This window comes from Trichomycterus rosablanca, chromosome 9 (genome assembly GCF_030014385.1).
Source record: "Trichomycterus rosablanca isolate fTriRos1 chromosome 9, fTriRos1.hap1, whole genome shotgun sequence".
Classification (NCBI taxonomy): Eukaryota; Metazoa; Chordata; class Actinopteri; order Siluriformes; family Trichomycteridae; genus Trichomycterus; species Trichomycterus rosablanca.
The window spans coordinates 4,812,133-4,831,976 of record NC_085996.1 but is presented as its reverse complement, the minus strand read 5'-3'; the positions used below and the strand labels follow the sequence as shown (position 1 = coordinate 4,831,976).

The following is a 19,844-nucleotide window of genomic DNA, read 5'->3' as shown; positions in this document are numbered from 1 at the left end:
CCGTGTCACTGGGCGCAAGATGGAAATACCAGTCTAGTGAAACGGAGCCTGCCTTGTCATGGATTGGCACCCTGTCCTGGGAGTTCCTGCCTTGACTATTAGAACATAACCTGTTTCATCATGCTTTACTATTTCAATTTTATTTTCATGTTTTTATCCTGGTCACACTTTATCCTGGTCAGGGTCGCTGTGGGTCCGGCTTCCCCAGAAGCCAGCCAATCCAGCGTGTGGGTTCGGGCTTCCACCCCTCTTAAATATAGCACATAATGTATGTGTGTAGTCACCCGACAGGCCGATAGCACCACTGGGGATTCGAACCCTTGCTCGTGGCGGTAGTGACTCCAATTTAAAGCATGACTGAGAAGCATGTTAGTATAAAATTTACATTTACGGCATCTAGCAGACACTTTTATCCAAAGCGACTTACAGGGTTAAAAACTATGCTTAAGGGTCCAACAGTGGCAACTCGACAGTGGTGGGGTTTGAACCAGCAACCTTCTGCTTAATATTCCAGCACCTTAACCACTAGGCTACAACTAATAAAATGGATACAGCTAATAAAACAGGCTGAAATATCATCAGCTCTATTCAGTTTAAGTCTAAAGAGACGGAACGAGACTTTGTTCACATCTGATTTTATTTCTCTGGACATTAAGACAGACGCACATCTGTACACGGGACCAAGATGAATAATGGCAAAGCTTCACTAAGCAGGAACAACAAACCACAGCTGGACACAGTAACAGTAGTAAAAAAAAAAACCAAAACATTAAAATAAGAAGAAAACACACACACATGGATGTCTGGATCTCATTTCTCACTTCAGATCTGACCGAATATCGAAATCCTCACAATAACGAGCGACTCGAACCAGGAATCGTGGAACGATTTCCTTTGGCTTGTATATTTCCACTCTCTTCGGTTCTCCTCCATTAGATTTTATTTGTGGAGTATCGAGAATGCACTCATATCAGGACGCTTAATACAAATAATGATAAATAAAGTGGACTCGTCCACTCCGAGGTACGAGGTACAGTTGTTTGACCCAACATCCTTAGCAAACCTACGTCTCAAACCACATTTATACCATATTCGGGACATTTAGCTGAAGCGACTTAGACGCGTGACTGAATATAATCCAAGAAATTGATTGAGGGGTAACAGCATGGCCGATATGGCAGTGGTGGGGGTTTTAACCAGCGACGTTCTGATTATTGAGCTGGCACTTACACACACGTATGTAGTCAGATTTTAGATTTGCGGACCATTGTGACCGAATACGTAGCGAACGTTTGAGGGTTAAAGGCCCAACAGTAGCAACATATCAGTTTAAAATAAAACATAAAGCACTTGTATATATAGCATTTATCCTAAATGACTGATACAATGCAAGAAATTGATGGTCTTAGCAGGGTGGGACTTGAATCAGCAACCTTCTGATCAGTAATCCATGTAGCTCAATAGTATGTGGTTTGAAACACAGTCTAAGTGAACGTCAGCATGTTTTCATTACGAAATATCTGCGTACTGGGATTGAAAACTGGTTTATTAAGGGTGAATGAACAAACATCTATGAACATATTTAAAAAAAAACAACAAAAAAAAACACACACAGATTACGGGGTATAAATTCGAGTCAGGAATGCCCACGAGTAACCAGTATACCAGAGCCGGTGATTATAAGGTGCTGTGATGTGAACAAAGTTATCTTATATATGGCTTGTTTACATTCATCCAGTTAAAATGCGTCTGTCAAGTAAAATTTGGTAAATCTAAACGCTCTGCTCATGTTCAAATATACATACACACACACACACACACACACACACACACTCTAGATAAGACTAAAAAGAACATCTTTAACTTAATTCTGAACATCTGTATACTCTGGCACAATAAATATACACATATGTACTGTACGGAACACGTTTCTGTTAAGTGCAGCACTACGAGCACACCGGGGACGAGCTGGAACGAGAAGCGCTTGGTCTCCATCATCATCATCATCATCATCATCATCATCATCATCATGCACGCGAGCAGAGAACATGCAGCAGCAGCAGCACGGGCGCGCTCAGTTGGGAATGTCGGAGCTGTTGTTGCGGTTTCCGTATTTGTGGTGAATGAAGAGCAGGACCACGCCCAGGAAGAAGCAGACGGAGCCCACGGTGATGTAGGCGATGCCCAGGAAGGGGTTCTTCCCTCCCATCCAGGAGATGGTGCTCAGGATCATGCGCTTCCTCCCGTCGAAGCTGCGCACCGGATAATCTGAGATCGACGGGTTAAAGAGGACGGCAGAGATCAAACGAACACAGAAAAATACACAAACAATCATACGGCATTTAGCGGACGCTTTTATCCAAAACGACTTACAGTACCGTGACAGTATATAGTCCAAGCAATTGAGGGTTAAGGGCCTTGCACTCAAGGGCCCAACAGTGGTAACCTGGCAGTGGTGGGGCTTGAACCAGTGACCTTTTCGATTACTAGGGCAAGCCATAGCCTAGTGGTTAAGGTACTGGACTAGTAATCAGAAGGTCACTGGTTCAAACACCACCACTGCCGGGTTGCTGCTGTTGGGCCCTTGAGCAAGGCCCTTAACCCTCAATTGCTCAGACTGTATACTGTACTGTAAGTCGCTTTGGATAAAGGCGTCTGCTAAATGCCGAAAATTTAAAAATGTAAATGTAGTCCAGTACCTTAACCCCTAGGCTACAACAAGTATTTGCTCCCATCCTTTAGTTCCAATTTGTCACATTAACTGTTTCAGATCGTCTAATTAATTTTAATATAATATAAAAACAATTCATTAGTCTATCGTATGAACCATTTATTCAAGATTATTGTTTTTATGTGATACATGTTTAACACGTGTTATTTAACGGCAAAACAGGTCTTAAGTTCCTGTCTGCTTATTTTATTTTATTATTTATTTAACCTATATTTAACCAGGCAAGTCATTAAGAACTGCTTCTTATTTACAATGGCGGCCTGGAAAAAGGCAAAGCCTCTTGAGGAACAATCATACAAACAAATTTACAACAACGATGATCACAATACAATAACAGTCGAATCACCCAGCAACAGTATAAAAGAATTTTATTATTAATTATTACTAATTTTAATTTCAATTTGTCATACAGCTGCATGTATCTCTTAAGATTTCTGTAATCTGTTTTTTTTTAAAGTTGTCTTAGAAATAAATGTATCCAGTGGATCTACATATTTACACATTTATCTTGTCTTTATATTTTCGTTTTTTTTTTCTACCGCTGCCAGGTAGGTTAGAACTCATCTTGTGTCGATAAATATTTATTTGAAAGCCTTAATCAGCTACTACATCAACCTAATTAACCAAATTCGGGCATGATTACTGCCAGACCTGCTGCATCTAAACCTCACTTAAATACAACCTGACTGGCACTGTGCAGCGGCGCGTGATGCCACGTTCTGAAGAGATTCAAATACATGCAAAACACAGTCTTTAAAAGCTACCAGTCTGGGAATGGGTTAGGAAGCGACTGCTAATGTTAAAGAGAACTCAGACCGGTGGTGAACCTTCCCCATCGAAATTTCACCAACGACACATCAACGACACATCACAGAGGTCACAAAAGAACCCAGAGGAACATCTAAACAACTGCAGGCTTCATTTGCTTCAAGGTGTCCAAGGTGCAAACCACTGCTGACCAATAAGAAAAGGCTCATCTCGCATTTGCCAAAAAACATCAAGAGTAAGCTAGATGAGCGTCCTCCAGTCAGTTTGCGAGCTGGGTTATGCAGCCGGACGATAGTCCGAAGCACGAGCAAGGTTTCGGAGTGGACAGGTCTTGACTCGAATCAGAACTTTGACTGAAATTAAAGCAATTCTGAACAGAAGAGTGGAACAAAATTCCTCCACAGCGACGTCAAAGCGTCATCCCATGCTGATTTAAAGGGGCTTGAGGCTTCACATGGACTGGAGGAAGCACGTGTACGTTGTGAAATATGCATGTTTAACCCCCGTCCTCTCTTTTTCGGCTGCTCCTTTATTTAGAAGTCGCCACAGCCCATCGTTCTGGTCCGCAGACCTGATTAGGGAACAGTTCTTACACCAAACGTCCTTCCTGATGCAACCCCCTTAGACATAGCCAATCACATTAGTTAAGAGTTAGTTAGTAAATAGGGGTTTAACACCAGGACGCTCACTGGAGGCGTCAGATCCGTCCTTTCAGGCGCTACTGTAGCGTAATTTAGCGCTGCAGCACCGAGCTGATCGAGAAGTGATACATTCAGCATTTAAAGAACATGTCAAAGTGCCCAAACTATTATTAAACTCCACTGGCTCAGACTTTCCCTAGAACGTATCAAACTGAACATCTATTCAGACAGGCTCTCGTGCAACACGAGTCCCCTCCGCCTCCCTCGATTTGTCTATCAGTATGGTCCAGACTGTCCACAAACCCAAAGAAAATCAAAGCAAAGTCAAATGTGCATCCAGAACAAGTCAGGCGTCCAATCATGGAAAATCAGATTCAAATAAACAGACAGGAGCATCTCAAAGGCAGCATGCATGCCCTGCACGGCCATAAATATGTAAACGCTCCTTGTAATTATTACATACACGTACGTATACGATTAACTGTATGAGTAGATGCAGCAGTTTGACCCTTTCCGGCACGACTGACCCCCTAATTAGTCTATCTGTGATCCACAGGAACTCCAGTGGTCTGTACAAAGCCCTGATCTCAACCCCATGAAACACATTTGGGAAGAATTAGAACTTCAACTACGACGACTACATATTAGTAGTGACCCAACAAGGTTGTGCTCGGGTATCTGCACACGTCTGGCCATCTAGTGTACTTCTACTAAACAAAGTGACAAACACACTGCCTAGGTAAGGCCGGTATGCACTGGGAGGATACTGTAAATCACGTCCAGGGTGTAGTTGCCCCGGGGCAGCGCCGGCGCCATGGCGTCCTTCTTCTGAATGGTCCGGTAGAGCTTCCTGAACGTGGGCAGGGCCGCCGTCCGCATCCACACGATGAAGTCTTCGTTGATGAAGCCGTTGTTCTCCGGGTCCATGTCCAGTTCGTACACCGGCGTGCGCCAGTTCACTGGTTTCGAGGTGCCTGAAACAGAAAAGGAGAAACCGAATGAATCTCGACTACTCAGCCAATCAGTGTTAAGATGTAGGACGGCTGACCAATCAGAAACCAAGAGCCTTTCTTACACTGGACTGGAAACGGAAACAGGCTCATGTGCTCCAGTTTTACAGGTTTCATGTTTAATATAGTGTGTCCAGGTCAGGGTCCCGGCGAGTCCAGTTGCACTAGGGACCATTGGGCGCAAGACATGAATATATCTTTATATATATATATATACACTATATAAACAAAGTGGAATTATACATATAAATATATATAAATATAAACATATATATCTATATATAGATATATATATAAACAAAGTGGGATTATCTGTATATACACACTATATAAACAAAGTGGGATTATCTATATATACACACTATATAAACAAAGTGGGATTATCTGTGTATATATATACTATATAAACTAGGTGGGATTATCTGTATATATACTATATAAACAAAGTGGGATTATCTATATATACACACACTATATAAACAAAGTGGGATTATCTGTGTATATATATACTATATAAACTAGGTGGGATTATCTGTATATATACTATATAAACAAAGTGGGATTATCTATATATACACACACTATATAAACAAAGTGGGATTATCTGTGTATATATATACTATATAAACTAGGTGGGATTATCTGTATATATACTATATAAACAAAGTGGGATTATCTATATATACACACACTATATAAACAAAGTGGGATTATCTGTGTATATATATACTATATAAACTAGGTGGGATTATCTGTATATATACTATATAAACAAAGTGGGATTATCTATATAAACAAAGTGGGATTATCTGTATATATATATACTATATAAACTAGGTGGGATTATCTGTATATATACTATATAAACAAAGTGGGATTATCTATATATACACACACTATATAAACAAAGTGGGATTATCTGTGTATATATATACTATATAAACTAGGTGGGATTATCTGTATATATACTATATAAACAAAGTGGGATTATCTATATATACACACACTATATAAACAAAGTGGGATTATCTGTATATATATATACTATATAAACTAGGTGGGATTATCTGTATATATACTATATAAACAAAGTGGGATTATCTATATATACACACACTATATAAACAAAGTGGGATTATCTGTGTATATATATACTATATAAACTAGGTGGGATTATCTGTATATATACTATATAAACAAAGTGGGATTATCTGTATATATATATATATATACTATATAAACTAGGTGGGATTATCTGTATATATACTATATAAACAAAGTGGGATTATCTATATATACACACTATATAAACAAAGTGGGATTATCTGTGTATATATATACTATATAAACTAGGTGGGATTATCTGTATATATACTATATAAACAAAGTGGGATTATCTATATATACACACACTATATAAACAAAGTTGGTGATGGTGGACGCTGGCGCATTTGGCTGCCGCTACCGTTACCGTATTTTACCGTATTTTATTGTATTTTTATCGTTTTTCGTTTTCATCTTTTTACACACCTTGTGGATCTATTTCTTTTATGTTACTTTTGATACTTTTATTTGTGCTTTTGATACTTTTTGTTCTTTCTACTGTACATCGCGTCTGCGGCCGGTGGTGAACGGTGGGTGAGTTTTCCTGGGATCGGCACGATGTTGAACTATTCCGTTGACCAGCTGAGGAAGTTCAACAACTGCACTACTCCATCGTGTATTTCAGTCATCAAACAGCTTGGACTCCTTCGCCGGCCTCGTTATATTCACAGGGGCTCCCGGAGAAAGCTTGTTTATCTTCGAAACGGTAACGCTATTCCATCCTTCTGGTCAGCCGTGCGCACTGTCGCTCCGCAAACACGTCATCAGAGCGCTGCTGCCTTGCACACCAGTAGCGGTGTAGTCTCCATGACAACGCTGTCCACGGAGTGGGATGGGAAACGCGGAGTGGACTTAGCAAATCTCCGTTCTCTTCCTCGTTCCTCACAGCCAACTACACAACAATACCACTTGAAAATGGCATTGCTTAATGTTCGTTCACTCAACACAAAAAGTACTGTACTCAGTGAATTTATATCTGACAGTGAACTAGACTTTTTCTGTCTCACTGAAACTTGGCATAAACCCTTGGATTATTTTACGTTAAATCAGACCACGCCAATGGGATACTCGTATATTGATGAACCTCGTATGGAAGGGCGAGGTGGTGGTGTTGCTGCAGTCTATAGGGATGATATTAAAATAACCACTTTGTCTTTTCCTGCTGCTCTTTCTTTTGAACACCTGGCTTTCAAGTTGTCAGGGCCTACTCCTCTGGTCACTGCTGTAGTTTATCGTCCGCCAAAGCCAAACGCTTCCTTTCTCTCTGACTTTTCAGATTTTTTAACCCAGCTTAGTGCCCTCTCATCCTCTGTACTGCTTATGGGTGATTTTAACATCCATATTGATGACAACAACTGTAAATTTGCCAGGGAATTTTTGGAATTGTTACAGTGTTTTAATTTCACACAACATATACATTTTCCAACTCATAAAAAAGGTCATACTCTTGACCTTGTCTGCTCTACTGGTGTCCTAGTTCATCAGCCGTCCAGCCATGACCTTACTGTCTCTGATCATTTGACAATCATCATGGACATTGAGGTCACTAAGCCCATCACTAGAGCTAAACGTAAAATATCCTTCAGGAATCTTCAATATATCTCTCCCTCTGCTTTCTCAGATTCTCTTGTTAAAAAGATGTCTGTCTGTCCTGTACTGTCTAGTAATTCATCTGACCTTGTCGATTACTATAATGACATACTCGCCTCATGTCTTGATGAGCTGGCTCCTTTGAGAACCAAATTTGTTTCATTTAGTCATTCTGCACCATGGTACACAATTGAGCTTCACCAAATGAAATCCCGTAAACGCCAGCTTGAAAGACTTTATAAGAAAACCGGTCTAACAGTACATTATCAGATTTATTCTGATTATCTTCAACATTACAAAGACGCTCTTACGGCAGCCCGATCCACTTACTATTCCGAACTCATACATGCTGGATCAACAAATCCTAAGACTCTCTTTTCCACAATAAATAAACTTCTCAAACCAGTTGACAATACTACCAATTCCTTTACAGTTGACAAGTGTAACTCTTACCTCTCATTTTTTCAAACAAAAGTTGAGAATATCCACAATTTTCTGACAGTTTCCCCTGTCATCTCTGTTTCTCCGCCTATCTCACCTCAATTTATTACCCAGCCTCTGTCTCAGTTCTCACCTGTGTCTCATTTGGACCTATCTGAGATCTTAACAGGGATGCGAAGCTCCACTTGTGTTTTGGATCCTGCTCCATCAAAACTTGTTAAGGGTTGTTTTCCAGTTATCTCATCACTTATCACAGAGATAATCAATTCCTCTCTTAGTTCTGGCTCAGTCCCTCAATCACTCAAATTGGCTGCTGTTACTCCCATACTTAAAAAACCTGGACTTGACTCTAACATTATGAGTAACTTTCGGCCCATTTCCAATCTTCCATTTCTGTCGAAAATACTGGAACGTGTTGTTGCCTCACAGCTCAAAGATCACCTAAATTCCAATAATCTATTTGAATCATTTCAGTCTGGTTTCCGCCCCCAGCACAGCACTGAGTCAGCCCTCCTCAAAGTCACAAATGACCTTCTTCTTTCCTCAGACTCTGGACAAATTAATATTCTCGTCCTCCTTGATCTTACTGCAGCTTTTGACACCATTAATCACTCCATTCTTCTGTCCCGCCTTGAATCCTCTGTCAACATCACTGGTACTGCCCTTTTGTGGTTAAGGTCATATCTCGTAAACAGACAACAGTTTGTTAATATCAACAATTGTAGTTCTGCCATTGCTCCACTGTCCCAAGGCGTTCCCCAAGGCTCAGTGTTAGGTCCCCTTTTGTTTATTCTTTATATGCTCCCCCTTGGTGACATCATACGTCGGCATGGTTTACATTTCCACTGCTATGCTGATGATATTCAGCTTTACATCTCCTCCAAATCCATTAATACTGAACTTCACTCCACTCTGACAAATTGCATCACTGAAATGAAATTGTGGATGAAAGCTAATTTCCTCAAATTAAACTGTGAAAAATCAGATATGATCATCGTAGGTCCTACAACCCTGGCAAAAACCACAAAAAATTTTCAAATTACCATTGATAATGACACTTTGTCTCCGTCTTCTAACATCCGAAATCTTGGTGTAATTTTTGATAGCAACCTCTCTTTTGACCGCCATGTAAATCACATCACCAAAACTGCTTTCTTTCATCTAAAAAACATAGCACGTCTACGTCCATCACTCTCCTTTTCTGCCGCCGAAACCTTGATTCATGCTTTTATTACATCCAGAATTGATTATTGCAATAGCATCCTTTATGGTACATCTAACAAAATCCTAAAAAAACTTCAGTATATCCAGAATTCAGCTGCTCGCCTCCTTACTCATACTCGCTCCCGTGATCATATTACACCTGTTCTACAAAAACTTCATTGGCTTCCCGTTGCTCAACGCATTCAATTCAAAATTCTTCTATTCACTCACAAAGCTCTCCATAATCAGGCCCCATCCTACCTCACCGACCTGCTCCATCAGCACATTCCCTCCCGTAGCCTTCGCTCTTCTGAGGCTAACCTACTGTCCATACCCTCTAGGACCAAGCACCGGACCTGGGGTGACAGGGCCTTTTCCATAGCTGCTCCATCTTTATGGAATGCTCTCCCCAAACACCTACGAGATTGTCCTGACCTGTCCAAATTCAAGTCACTTCTCAAAACTCATCTATTCAATATGGCATTTAACTTGTAACAACACGAAATAAATGCTTTTATTTTTGCTATTCTTTTTAATAGTTTTTATACTTAGATCACGACAGAAATGTGAAGTCCTAGATCCTAAAACTTGTAAAGTTTTCAGTTTCCTGATTGCATGTAAATCTGTCCTGTTTCTGTCTAATTTTAAGAAATTGTTCTATATTTGTTGTTCTCTCTCATAATTTAGCTAATTTTTAATGAACTGTCTTATGCTGCTCTCTTTGTTTTTATCTTAATTATTCTTGATGTTGATGTACTATTTTGATTTTGTACTATGATTTGATTTGTATGGTGTATGTACGTATTTGTTTTGATTATTTGTCTTATGTAAAGCGTCTTTGAGTATCTTGAAAAGCGCTATATAAATAAAATGTATTATTATTATTATTAAAGTGGGATTATCTGTATATATATATACTATATAAACTAGGTGGGATTATCTGTATATACACACTATATAAACAAAGTGGGATTATCTGTGTATATATATACTATATAAACTAGGTGGGATTATCTGTATATATACTATATAAACAAAGTGGGATTATCTATATATACACACTATATAAACAAAGTGGGATTATCTGTGTATATATATACTATATAAACTAGGTGGGATTATCTGTATATATACTATATAAACAAAGTGGGATTATCTATATATACACACACTATATAAACAAAGTGGGATTATCTGTGTGTGTGTGTATATATATATATATATATATATATTAGAGATGGACCGATCAGGGTTTTTGGCACCGATCTCCGATCTCCTTTCAGGGACATCGGCCGATAGCCGATTCCGATCGGGGGGGGATGGGGATTAACAGTAAATAAACTTAAAAAGAGCCTCACAGTGAACTCACAGTGAACTCACAGTGAAGATAAACCAGAGCAGCGCGCGTGTGTGTGTGTGTGTGTGTGTTTGTGTTCTAGAAGAGACGCTTTGTTCACAGTATCGCTATAAGTGATTCATGAGTTGATTCGTTTTTATGTGAAGCGTAAGTTTCTCTTCTCGGTTATCTCTCCGTGTTTACTGTTATTAATTAAATGTCGTGGTTTTAAATAAACACCAGCTACTACAGAACATTCTGTGTGACTCTCTTACATTAAAAAGCTTCATTACACCGTTATTACCACAGATCTGTAACCGAGTCAGACTCGTTCCGTCTAAGGAGCTAAAAGTTTTATAAAAGTTCAGCAGATGATCCTGAACTAACGAATTTGGTAATGAATAAACTTTTGCCTCTGATTGGCTCTGTAACGTTTTCTGTTCTCATCTACATCACAAGTAAGAACCGCTCACGATTTACCAAAGTGAACCAGGAGTTTATATAACGTGCTGATAGAATCGACTCAGATGTGACCGGGTTGAATTATCTTTTTAAAGTAAATATTACAATCAGCAAAATTACATCGTATGTATGATGCACAACGTTAATGATGTTATTTTAGGTCGTGAAGAGCTTTCACTGTGGTTTCTGTACGATGGTTGATGAATGGTGATGTGATGGTTGGTGCTTCGTAGCTCAAAGTCTGGATCGATCCACTGAGCTGTTAACTTAACGTGATCTTTATATATCACACGATCGGATCGGCTACTTTTAGGAAATATCGCCGATCGCATATTTTGATAAAAAAATCGGCCGATACCGATTCGTAGCCGATCGATCGTCCCATCTCTAATATATATATATTAGGGCTGTCGAAGTTAACGCGATAATAACGCATTAACGCAATCTCAATTTAACACGATTAAAAAAAATAGTGCCGTTAACGCAAATTGTATTTGGCCCTGCGAGTCATCCGTAGTTCATGTGGAGACTTGACCGTGCACCAACGTTTTAACGTCGGACTTGCCACCGTTTGTTTCATTTGCGGTTTGTTAACATAATGTAACCGAGCGTTGTAGTGATGCACTCGCTTCATAAAGAAATAAATACACGCTATATTCACAAGTTGTCGGGAGCAGAACACTTTTATTAGCTTCTTCTGTTACGGTACCGAATAGCAAACAGCTAGAGTCGTTAGCCAAGCATGCTATTCCATGAACTATGGAAGCCCCAAAGGGTCAAAACACACTCACAACGTTTGCTGATGGAGAATTTTAACCTACAATCTGACATATATACGAAGTCAAGGGTCTCTGCTGGATAGTATTACTGCCTAGTATGTGAGTGAATAAAACTCCCTCACAGTTTTCTCTTGTCCCAGCAGTTTTTAACATCAGTACATTTAGCATAAAATGTGTTCACCATTTTAACTGTAACATTTCACTTAAAAATCCTTGTTTTCTATAACATTTACACTTTTCTATGTTTTCTATAACATTTACACTTTTCTATGTTTTCTATAACATTTACACTTTTCTATGTTTTCTATAACATTTACACTTTTCTATGTTTTCTATAAAAACAATTTTTAATGCGATTAATCGCGATTAACTATATGAAATTCTGAGATTAATCGCGATTAAAAATTTTAATGGTTTGACAGCCCTAATATATATATATATTATGTATACACATACATGGGATTATCTGTATATATATATATATATACATACACATTTTATACATGTATATACACTGCATAAAAAATGTGGAATTATGTATATATATATATATATATATATATATATATATATATATATATATACACTATATAAACAAAGTGAGATTATATATACACTATATAAACAAAGTAATTATTACAAAAATAATTGCTAGCCCACTACCCGCTGATATCCAGGGTTCCAATCCCCAGCAGTACTATCAGCCGGTCAGGCGTCCACATACAGTCATGATTGGCTATGTCAGACGTGTGTTACTACATAAGCCGGACCCACAGCGACCCTGATCGGGATAAACAGGTTGAAAAACACAGACCAACACCTTGAACTTTCTTTTTACCTTGGAAAACAGCAGTGAGGTTGGAGTTGCTGCCTCCAGGGTTCCTGAATTTGACGTGCTTGTCGGTCCACCAGGCGATTCCCTTCTTGACCAGAGGAATCTGGGTCTTGGTCCCATTGGGGTCGATGTAAAACAGCTCCAGCGAGTCTGTGGGCGGCAGAGAAAAGCGATTACGAACACGGACGAGCGTGGGGTTCGTGTCTGACCTTTAATCGTACCGAAGCTGTTGTTGGTCGTACCGTTAAACATGCTGTTAGCGATGGCTCCGCACGGCGCGATGGGCTTGCTCTCGCTGAAGCGGTACGGCTCGCATTCTTTACTCGGCTCCTGAGATGGAAACATGTAAGAAATGTGACGACACTAAACATCATCGCATTCATACGATCAGATCCCCGACAGAGAGTCGAGGTAAACGCCGATCCGTACCATCAGAGACCCGGCGTCGCCGTTCAGCTGGCTGTCGTCTCTGGACTTCACGTAGCGCCGATGGTTTTGGTAGAAGTTGGACAGGCCGTAGTACATGAACACGTTGCTCTGTGGATAAGAAGATGAACGTATTGATCGTGTACGTGATTAGGACCGCACAGATTAGGAATCAGGAGGACGCTTTTAAGGAAATTGGGTTTGCATGAGGGTTTCAAATGGACAATTTCAATAATGATAAACGTTTTAAACGCTGAAACACTGTAGATCGTTTTGCACACACAGAACTAACGGGGGCTGGTTGCCAGATATTCTGCACTTCGTGTCTGGTTACATCAATACAAGCTCTATTTAGCATGAACGATTACATGATTACCATTTCCGAAAAAGTTGGGACATTTTGCATCTATTTATTTGGGTTTCTTCATATTTTGGGGCTATTTAATTTATAACAATATTTTAATGGCTGCGAGGTAGGTTAAAACTGTTTTTGTGTCGTCTTGTGTAGGAGTTTCTTTTATGGTTTCTGGCATGTGTTCCCTCGGCCTAAATACAAAATGCAACAAAAACAGGAAGCTATTGTTTGTTTCGTTTTCTTGCAACACACTCTGTGCAAGTTGAGACACTTAAGACACGAATTTTTGCAGTTCTGTACGTGGAATTTTGCTTGATACGAGGGTTCGGCTGTTCAGAAGTCCGATGGTCAGGACCCCCACAGAGTAGGTATTATTTAGGTGGTGGATGATTCTCAGCACTGCAGTGACACTGACATGGTGGTGGTGTGTTAGTGTGTGTTGTGCTGGTATGAGTGGATACAGTGTCCACTCACTGTCCACTCTATTAGACACTCCTACCTGGTCGGTCCACCTTGTAGATGTAAAGTCAGAGACGATCGCTCATCTATTGCTGCTGTTTGAGTCGGTCATCTTCTAGACCTTCATCAGTGGTCACAGGATGCTGCCCACGGGGCGCTTTTGGCTGGATATTTTTGGTTGGTGGACTATTCTCAGTCCAGCAGTGACAGTGAGGGGTTTAAAAACTCCAGCAGCGCTGCTGTGTCTGATCCACTCATACCAGCACAACACACACTAACACACCACCACCATGTCAGTGTCACTGCAGTGCTGAGAATGATCCACCACCTAAATAATACCTGCTCTGTGGGGGTCCTGACCATTGAAGAAAAGCATTAAAGGGGGCTAACAAAGCATGCAGGACTACAGTCAGTAATTGTAGAACTACAAAGTGCTTCTATATGGTAAATGGACAGTGAGCTGTGTTGTGAGCTGCTGGTGTGAAAAGTTACAGGTGATTTTACTGAGACGCTCACCGAGATACGCATCATAAACAGACGGTGACCGCCCGGAGCAAAATAAGAGCCCCGATCTGCCCCACATTCACTTCTGTTATTTGAGTGCATTGGGAATGTAAAACAGGAAGTGTATCCTTCTCATTCGTAATGATTCCTCTGTTCGAGCTCTCGCGTGAGAAACGACGCCAGGCTGCGTTTACCTCGAACGGCTGGTCGAGACTGAAGGGCACTGAGCATTTACACGGCGTCGTGCTGTTCCAGCTGTAACTCTGTGAGCAGTCGAAACACGGGCTGGAGGAGTCCGTCCCCGTGTAATCGATCTGTTCAGACGAAGAAAGAGAGGAGAAGAAAGACATGCGGCTATAAATATCTGCAACAAACCTCTGATAAACAATATACAGACGGCAAGGCTCGACCGAGTTCCTGTTTGAGGAGATTCCACGGCAGTTCGGCGAGTTTTTCAGCATTAAGTCGGCTAGTCAGAGACAAAGCTTGAGTATCGAAGGATAAGGAGTCCATGTGACTAAACATGGAATGAAAAGAAAACTGTGCATCTTCTACACATATTAAAACACTAATAACAGTTTAACCCTAAACAGTTTTGTTTCAGTAACACAGGAATGCATAAAACTGTCCTTCAGTTCTACAGTCCAGCTTTATTTCATCTAACTGACAGTCGCGCTGAAAAACAGAGCCTTTACATTAATTTTTAATAGCATAAATTGTGCCTAAAGTGCTACTCAGGTCATCATTCATTAAACCTGACGTGTTAAAAGGGAAGCGTCCACCTTCCACACTAGACTGCAGGATCCAGAGATCGATCGCTTCATGTGCCTTTTTTTTTTTTTATCTCGTCAATAATGCTGTTATTGATGTCCGGCTGGAAATAGTTTCCCATTAGAGCTTCGAGAGTTTTTTATAGCCGATTCCTGTTTCTTTTAAGCGAATCCAATCGATGGGATAAAGAACACAAAACATTTTGTCCTTTAATAAGCAAAATTGATCACTTGTCTCTTTTAATGATGGAAAAATAAGTTCAATAACACATCATCATGGCTTATTTGACACTTGACATTTTGGGCATCTAGTGGACACTTTTATTCATTTATTAATATAATTTTTATTATTGATTCTGGCTCCTAATGACCACATGGATAGTGTTACTCCAGAATATCATATCTACCGTTAAGGTCTTCAGAAAACCAAAAAACACCCCTGCAATTACATTCAAGGGTCAAGCTAAATTTGTGAGTGCTATTTTCTTGCATGGCAGCCTCTTATCTTATAGCAGCGGTTTTCAACCTTTTTGGACATGTGCAGACATCGAACTTACGTCCCTCCACCCAAACCCCCCGCCCCATCAACCCTCGCAAAGAAACCATTGCAAAAACTCCTGACAAGCTAATGGCGCCCAGGTGGCGCAGCGGGATATTCCGCTTGCACACCAGCACCGAGTTTATGAACTCCTCGGTTCGAAACTCGGTGCTGCCTCCGGTCGGCTGGGCGCCATCTAGCGGGCATAATCGGCAGTGCCTGCAGCAGGTACTAATTGGCCACCGTATCTGCAGGGTGGGGGCCGGACTATGTGTGGGTGGGTGGGTCTTCATACGCTGTGTAAGTCAAGTCAACCAAAGTGCTGTACATTAAAATCAAGTATTAATACCACTCAACTATGCAACATTTAACAAATCATTAACATACATACATTAAAATAACATACATACGCACCAACATATAAATCTAATAAAACCACTAGGGATGTAACGGTGCACCGGAAGACGGTTAAAAATCAGTGCGCATGTGACGCGATTTGAATCGGTTAATCATTTAAGATGAATCGATATTCACTTTAAACAGCAGAGGGCGCTGGCGCTGTATATTTCATTACAGAATAAGGGAAATGTGCAGCATTTATTGTGCATAATTTGCACCTATCTAATAAATAAAAGGACGTTAATTATTTAGATGAATTAAATATAAGCACAAATACAGTATTTTATTTTAAATAGAAGTAATTAAAGGAAACGTCATAATTTGTCTTCAATTTCATTTAGTTTAAAAAAATCGGGGGGAAATCGTATCGTGAACCCAGTATCGTGAATCGTATCGCATCGTGGGTAGAGTGTATCGTTACATCCCTAAAAACCACTGAAACAAAGATGGCTACGACAACCCAACAAATATTAAAAACTCATTCATTACAAGGACTCAAATGCCAAAGAAAACAAACGAGTCTTTAAATTTGACTTAAAGGCATCTATTGTGTTTGACTCCTTTATGGAAAGTGGAAGACTATTCCAGAGTCTTGGGGCAGCTACAGAAAAGGTCCCGTCACCCTGTGTCACCCTTGAACCTCATTTGAGAACGTGGAATAGCTAAGAGCAGCTGATCGTAAGGCTCGTGGAGTGGAGTGAACACAGTGTAAGGACCCTGATTGGCGGAAGACAAGCTCCTGACAAGCTAAAATAATAAAATGACGTCGTGCACATCATTTCAGACTGAGCTGGATAACATTAAACATGCGTGTGCGTGCGTCGCCGAGACAAGAAATGTCTCCCGCGGGTGAAAAATGAATTGCTTTAAATTTTAGAAGTAAAAAAGTTATGTCTCGTAATGTCGCACCCCCACAAGTTGAAAACTCCTGTCTTATAGCGATGTAAAGCTTACTTGACTGTGAACAGTGTCACCCATGTTCCAGCAGCTTCTGTACTGATCATCTCGGACTACCCAGACAAATTCTAAGTCAGCATGAGGTGACTAACCGTGATTAACTGGTTCGGTTAACTGAGAAGCAACAGAGACGTCGCTGTTTGATTGATGCCGTCGGTTAAAAGCCGTCGTCCAGCAGTTTAGTATCGATTCCAGTTGAAAGCGCAGCCGGATTTAAAGGCACCACGACCCACGTTCAGTGTGCGACGCTGTTTCTGTGTACGTTCAGAGTTTTCGATGTATTTCTACACTTTAAATCCTTCAGAACGGAGCGATTGTTACTGTGTGTTAAACTCTGCACACGTGGATCTGTGAGGAATCTAATACACGTATAAAACTGTTGTGAAAACACTGCGTAGACAAAAGTATTGGGACACCCCTTCCAATTACTGAATTTATGTGTTTCAGCAAGAACAGAAAGGAAACTATTCGCTCCCGACTTCGCAGCAACAGTTTAGGGAAGGCCCGGCCCTTTCCAGTTCCAGCGTGACTGTTCCCTCGTGCACAAAATAAGCTCCAGTGGCCTGACCATACTGAACTGAGCTTTGGAATGGGCAGTCGTAGCTCAGCGGGTTAAGGTAGTGGAATAATAATCATAATCATAAGGTTGTTGATTCAAGTTGCAGCACTGTTGGGCCCCTAAGCAAGGCCCTTAAGTGGCTTTGGATGAAAGCGTCTGCAAAATGCCGCCCAGTCGTACAAATGTTTATTTATTAATTATGATTTTAACATGTTTTACACTTTGGTTACATTCATGACAGGACAGGTAGTTACTCATTACACCAGTTCATCAGTTCACAAGGTTATAGTCAAACACAGTCATGGACAATTTGTCTCCAATTCACCTCACTTGCACGTCTTTGGACTGTTGGAGGAAACCGGAGCACCCGGAGGAAACCCACGCGGACACGGGGAGAACATGCAAACTCCACACAGAAAGAACCCAAGACCTTTTTTTTATCCAAAGCGACTTACACGACGAGCTGAACACGATGAGCAATTGAGGGTTAAGGGCCTCGCTCAGGGACCCAACAGTGGCAACTTGGTGGTGGCGGGGCTTGAACCGGCAACCTTCTGTTTACTAGTCCAGTACCTTAACCACTGAGCTATCACAAAACCAAAACACATGCTCTTACATTCAGGTGTTACTTTACTTCATCTAAGCCCATTGCAATGTAAAGCTTGCTTGACTGTGAACAGTGTCACCCATGTTCCAGCAGCTTCTGGACTGATTATCTTGAACTACTCGGACAAATTTTCCCACCTGGGGATCGAACCCAGGACCTTCTTGCTGTGAGCCAGTCGTACAAATGACTCTTTTGACTGAATGGGCACAAATTCCCACAGCACTTGCACACTTCAAATAGGTTTGAGAAGCCTTCTGAGAAGTTCTAGCTACCAAAGACTATTTGTTTTAGAAACGATACGCCATTCTAAGCTTATGGTGAGGTGTCCACATACTTTTTGAGCACACAGACTGAACGAGAAGCAGAAATGTTGGGACTCGATCTCACCTCGAACTCTCTGATGTTGTTGGATGTGACGTACAGTCCGATACCGATGGGGATGAAAATGAGTCCGATCACGAAGAAGGCTGGTAGTACCGTCCCGGCGGTCAGGATGGGCTGCCAGGCCGGGAGTCGCTGCTGTTTGAAGGCGGTGTTGTCGGGCTTCTTGCTGCGGACGGAGTTGGCTGCGGGTCCCGCGGCTCCGGACTGGTGACCGTCCTCCTCTTTATTAGCGCTGTAACTGGACGCCATCATTGTTACTGCTAATGCTAACGGGTTAGCTCGGCGCAGAGCTGAAATCACACCGAAAACACGAACAGCGCGCTGATGAACTCACTAAATCACATCGATGGCGGTTATAAGTTATTATTAAGTGCAGAATTTAAGCCTCATTAGGAGGTTTTAGCAGGAATAACGGCTTTAATCCGCTCTGTTTGTGTCGGGTTTGTTTGCACCAGTAACCGGGGCGCTGCCTTCCTGGAACTTTTCTTAGCAGGGCGGCGTGATGACGTCAGCCGTGCGTGCTCCCCCTCCCCCTCCCCCCTCCCTTTATGTTTTTGGTAACCAGATTTTTTGATGCTCAGTACCGTTTTAAGTATTAAAGACAGAGATTATAGTTTAATCATTTAATATTAAATGATCATTTTTAGAATGGTCCTAACTGCCTCCACACATACACACACAGTGCCTCTGGGTACATACCACCACCTCCTCTGTGAGAGTGTGTAAAAGATAGAAATGATTTCGTCACAACTGCAGTGGTGCAAACCGAAAATCATCCTGTTGCTACATCCAGCCTCGCCCTCAGCGAACTCGTCCCACTTTCAGCAGTAGCGTCGTGCAGTTATAAACACGGTACTGATACCTGGATGGAGGATTTGGATGTGTACCATATTGCACAGTGGGTACAAGAATGTACACTGATCAGCCATAACATTAAAACCACCTCCTTGTTTCTACACTCACTGTTCATTTTATCAGCTCCACTT

The 19,844-nt window shown here is 41.0% G+C and overlaps 1 protein-coding gene across 1 annotated transcript; it reads right to left on the bottom strand.

Moving 5' to 3' along the window:
• Positions 1 to 619: 619 nt before the first annotated feature.
• LOC134320357 (cell cycle control protein 50A-like) lies at positions 620 to 19,327 on the bottom strand. The gene is made up of 7 exons (XM_063001715.1): positions 18,862 to 19,327; positions 14,839 to 14,958; positions 13,330 to 13,437; positions 13,143 to 13,230; positions 12,904 to 13,050; positions 4,908 to 5,114; positions 620 to 2,268 (listed from the first exon to the last, which is right to left on the bottom strand). Exons 1-7 carry the CDS (start codon positions 19,108 to 19,110, stop codon positions 2,075 to 2,077), a joined length of 1,113 nt encoding a protein of 370 aa, XP_062857785.1. The 5' UTR covers positions 19,111 to 19,327; the 3' UTR covers positions 620 to 2,074.
• Positions 19,328 to 19,844: the final 517 nt, after the last annotated feature.

Bases quoted from the DNA above. Each gene is read 5' to 3' on its own strand.
- LOC134320357 (XM_063001715.1), bottom strand. From the start codon at position 19,110: ATGATGGCGTCCAGTTACAGCGCTAATAAAGAGGAGGACGGTCACCAG. The intron at 14,959-18,861 runs GTGAGATCGAGT...TCGTCTGAACAG, and splicing joins ACAACATCAGAGAGTTCGAG to ATCGATTACACGGGGACGGA. The intron at 13,231-13,329 runs GTACGGATCGGC...TTTCCATCTCAG, and splicing joins GCGACGCCGGGTCTCTGATG to GAGCCGAGTAAAGAATGCGA.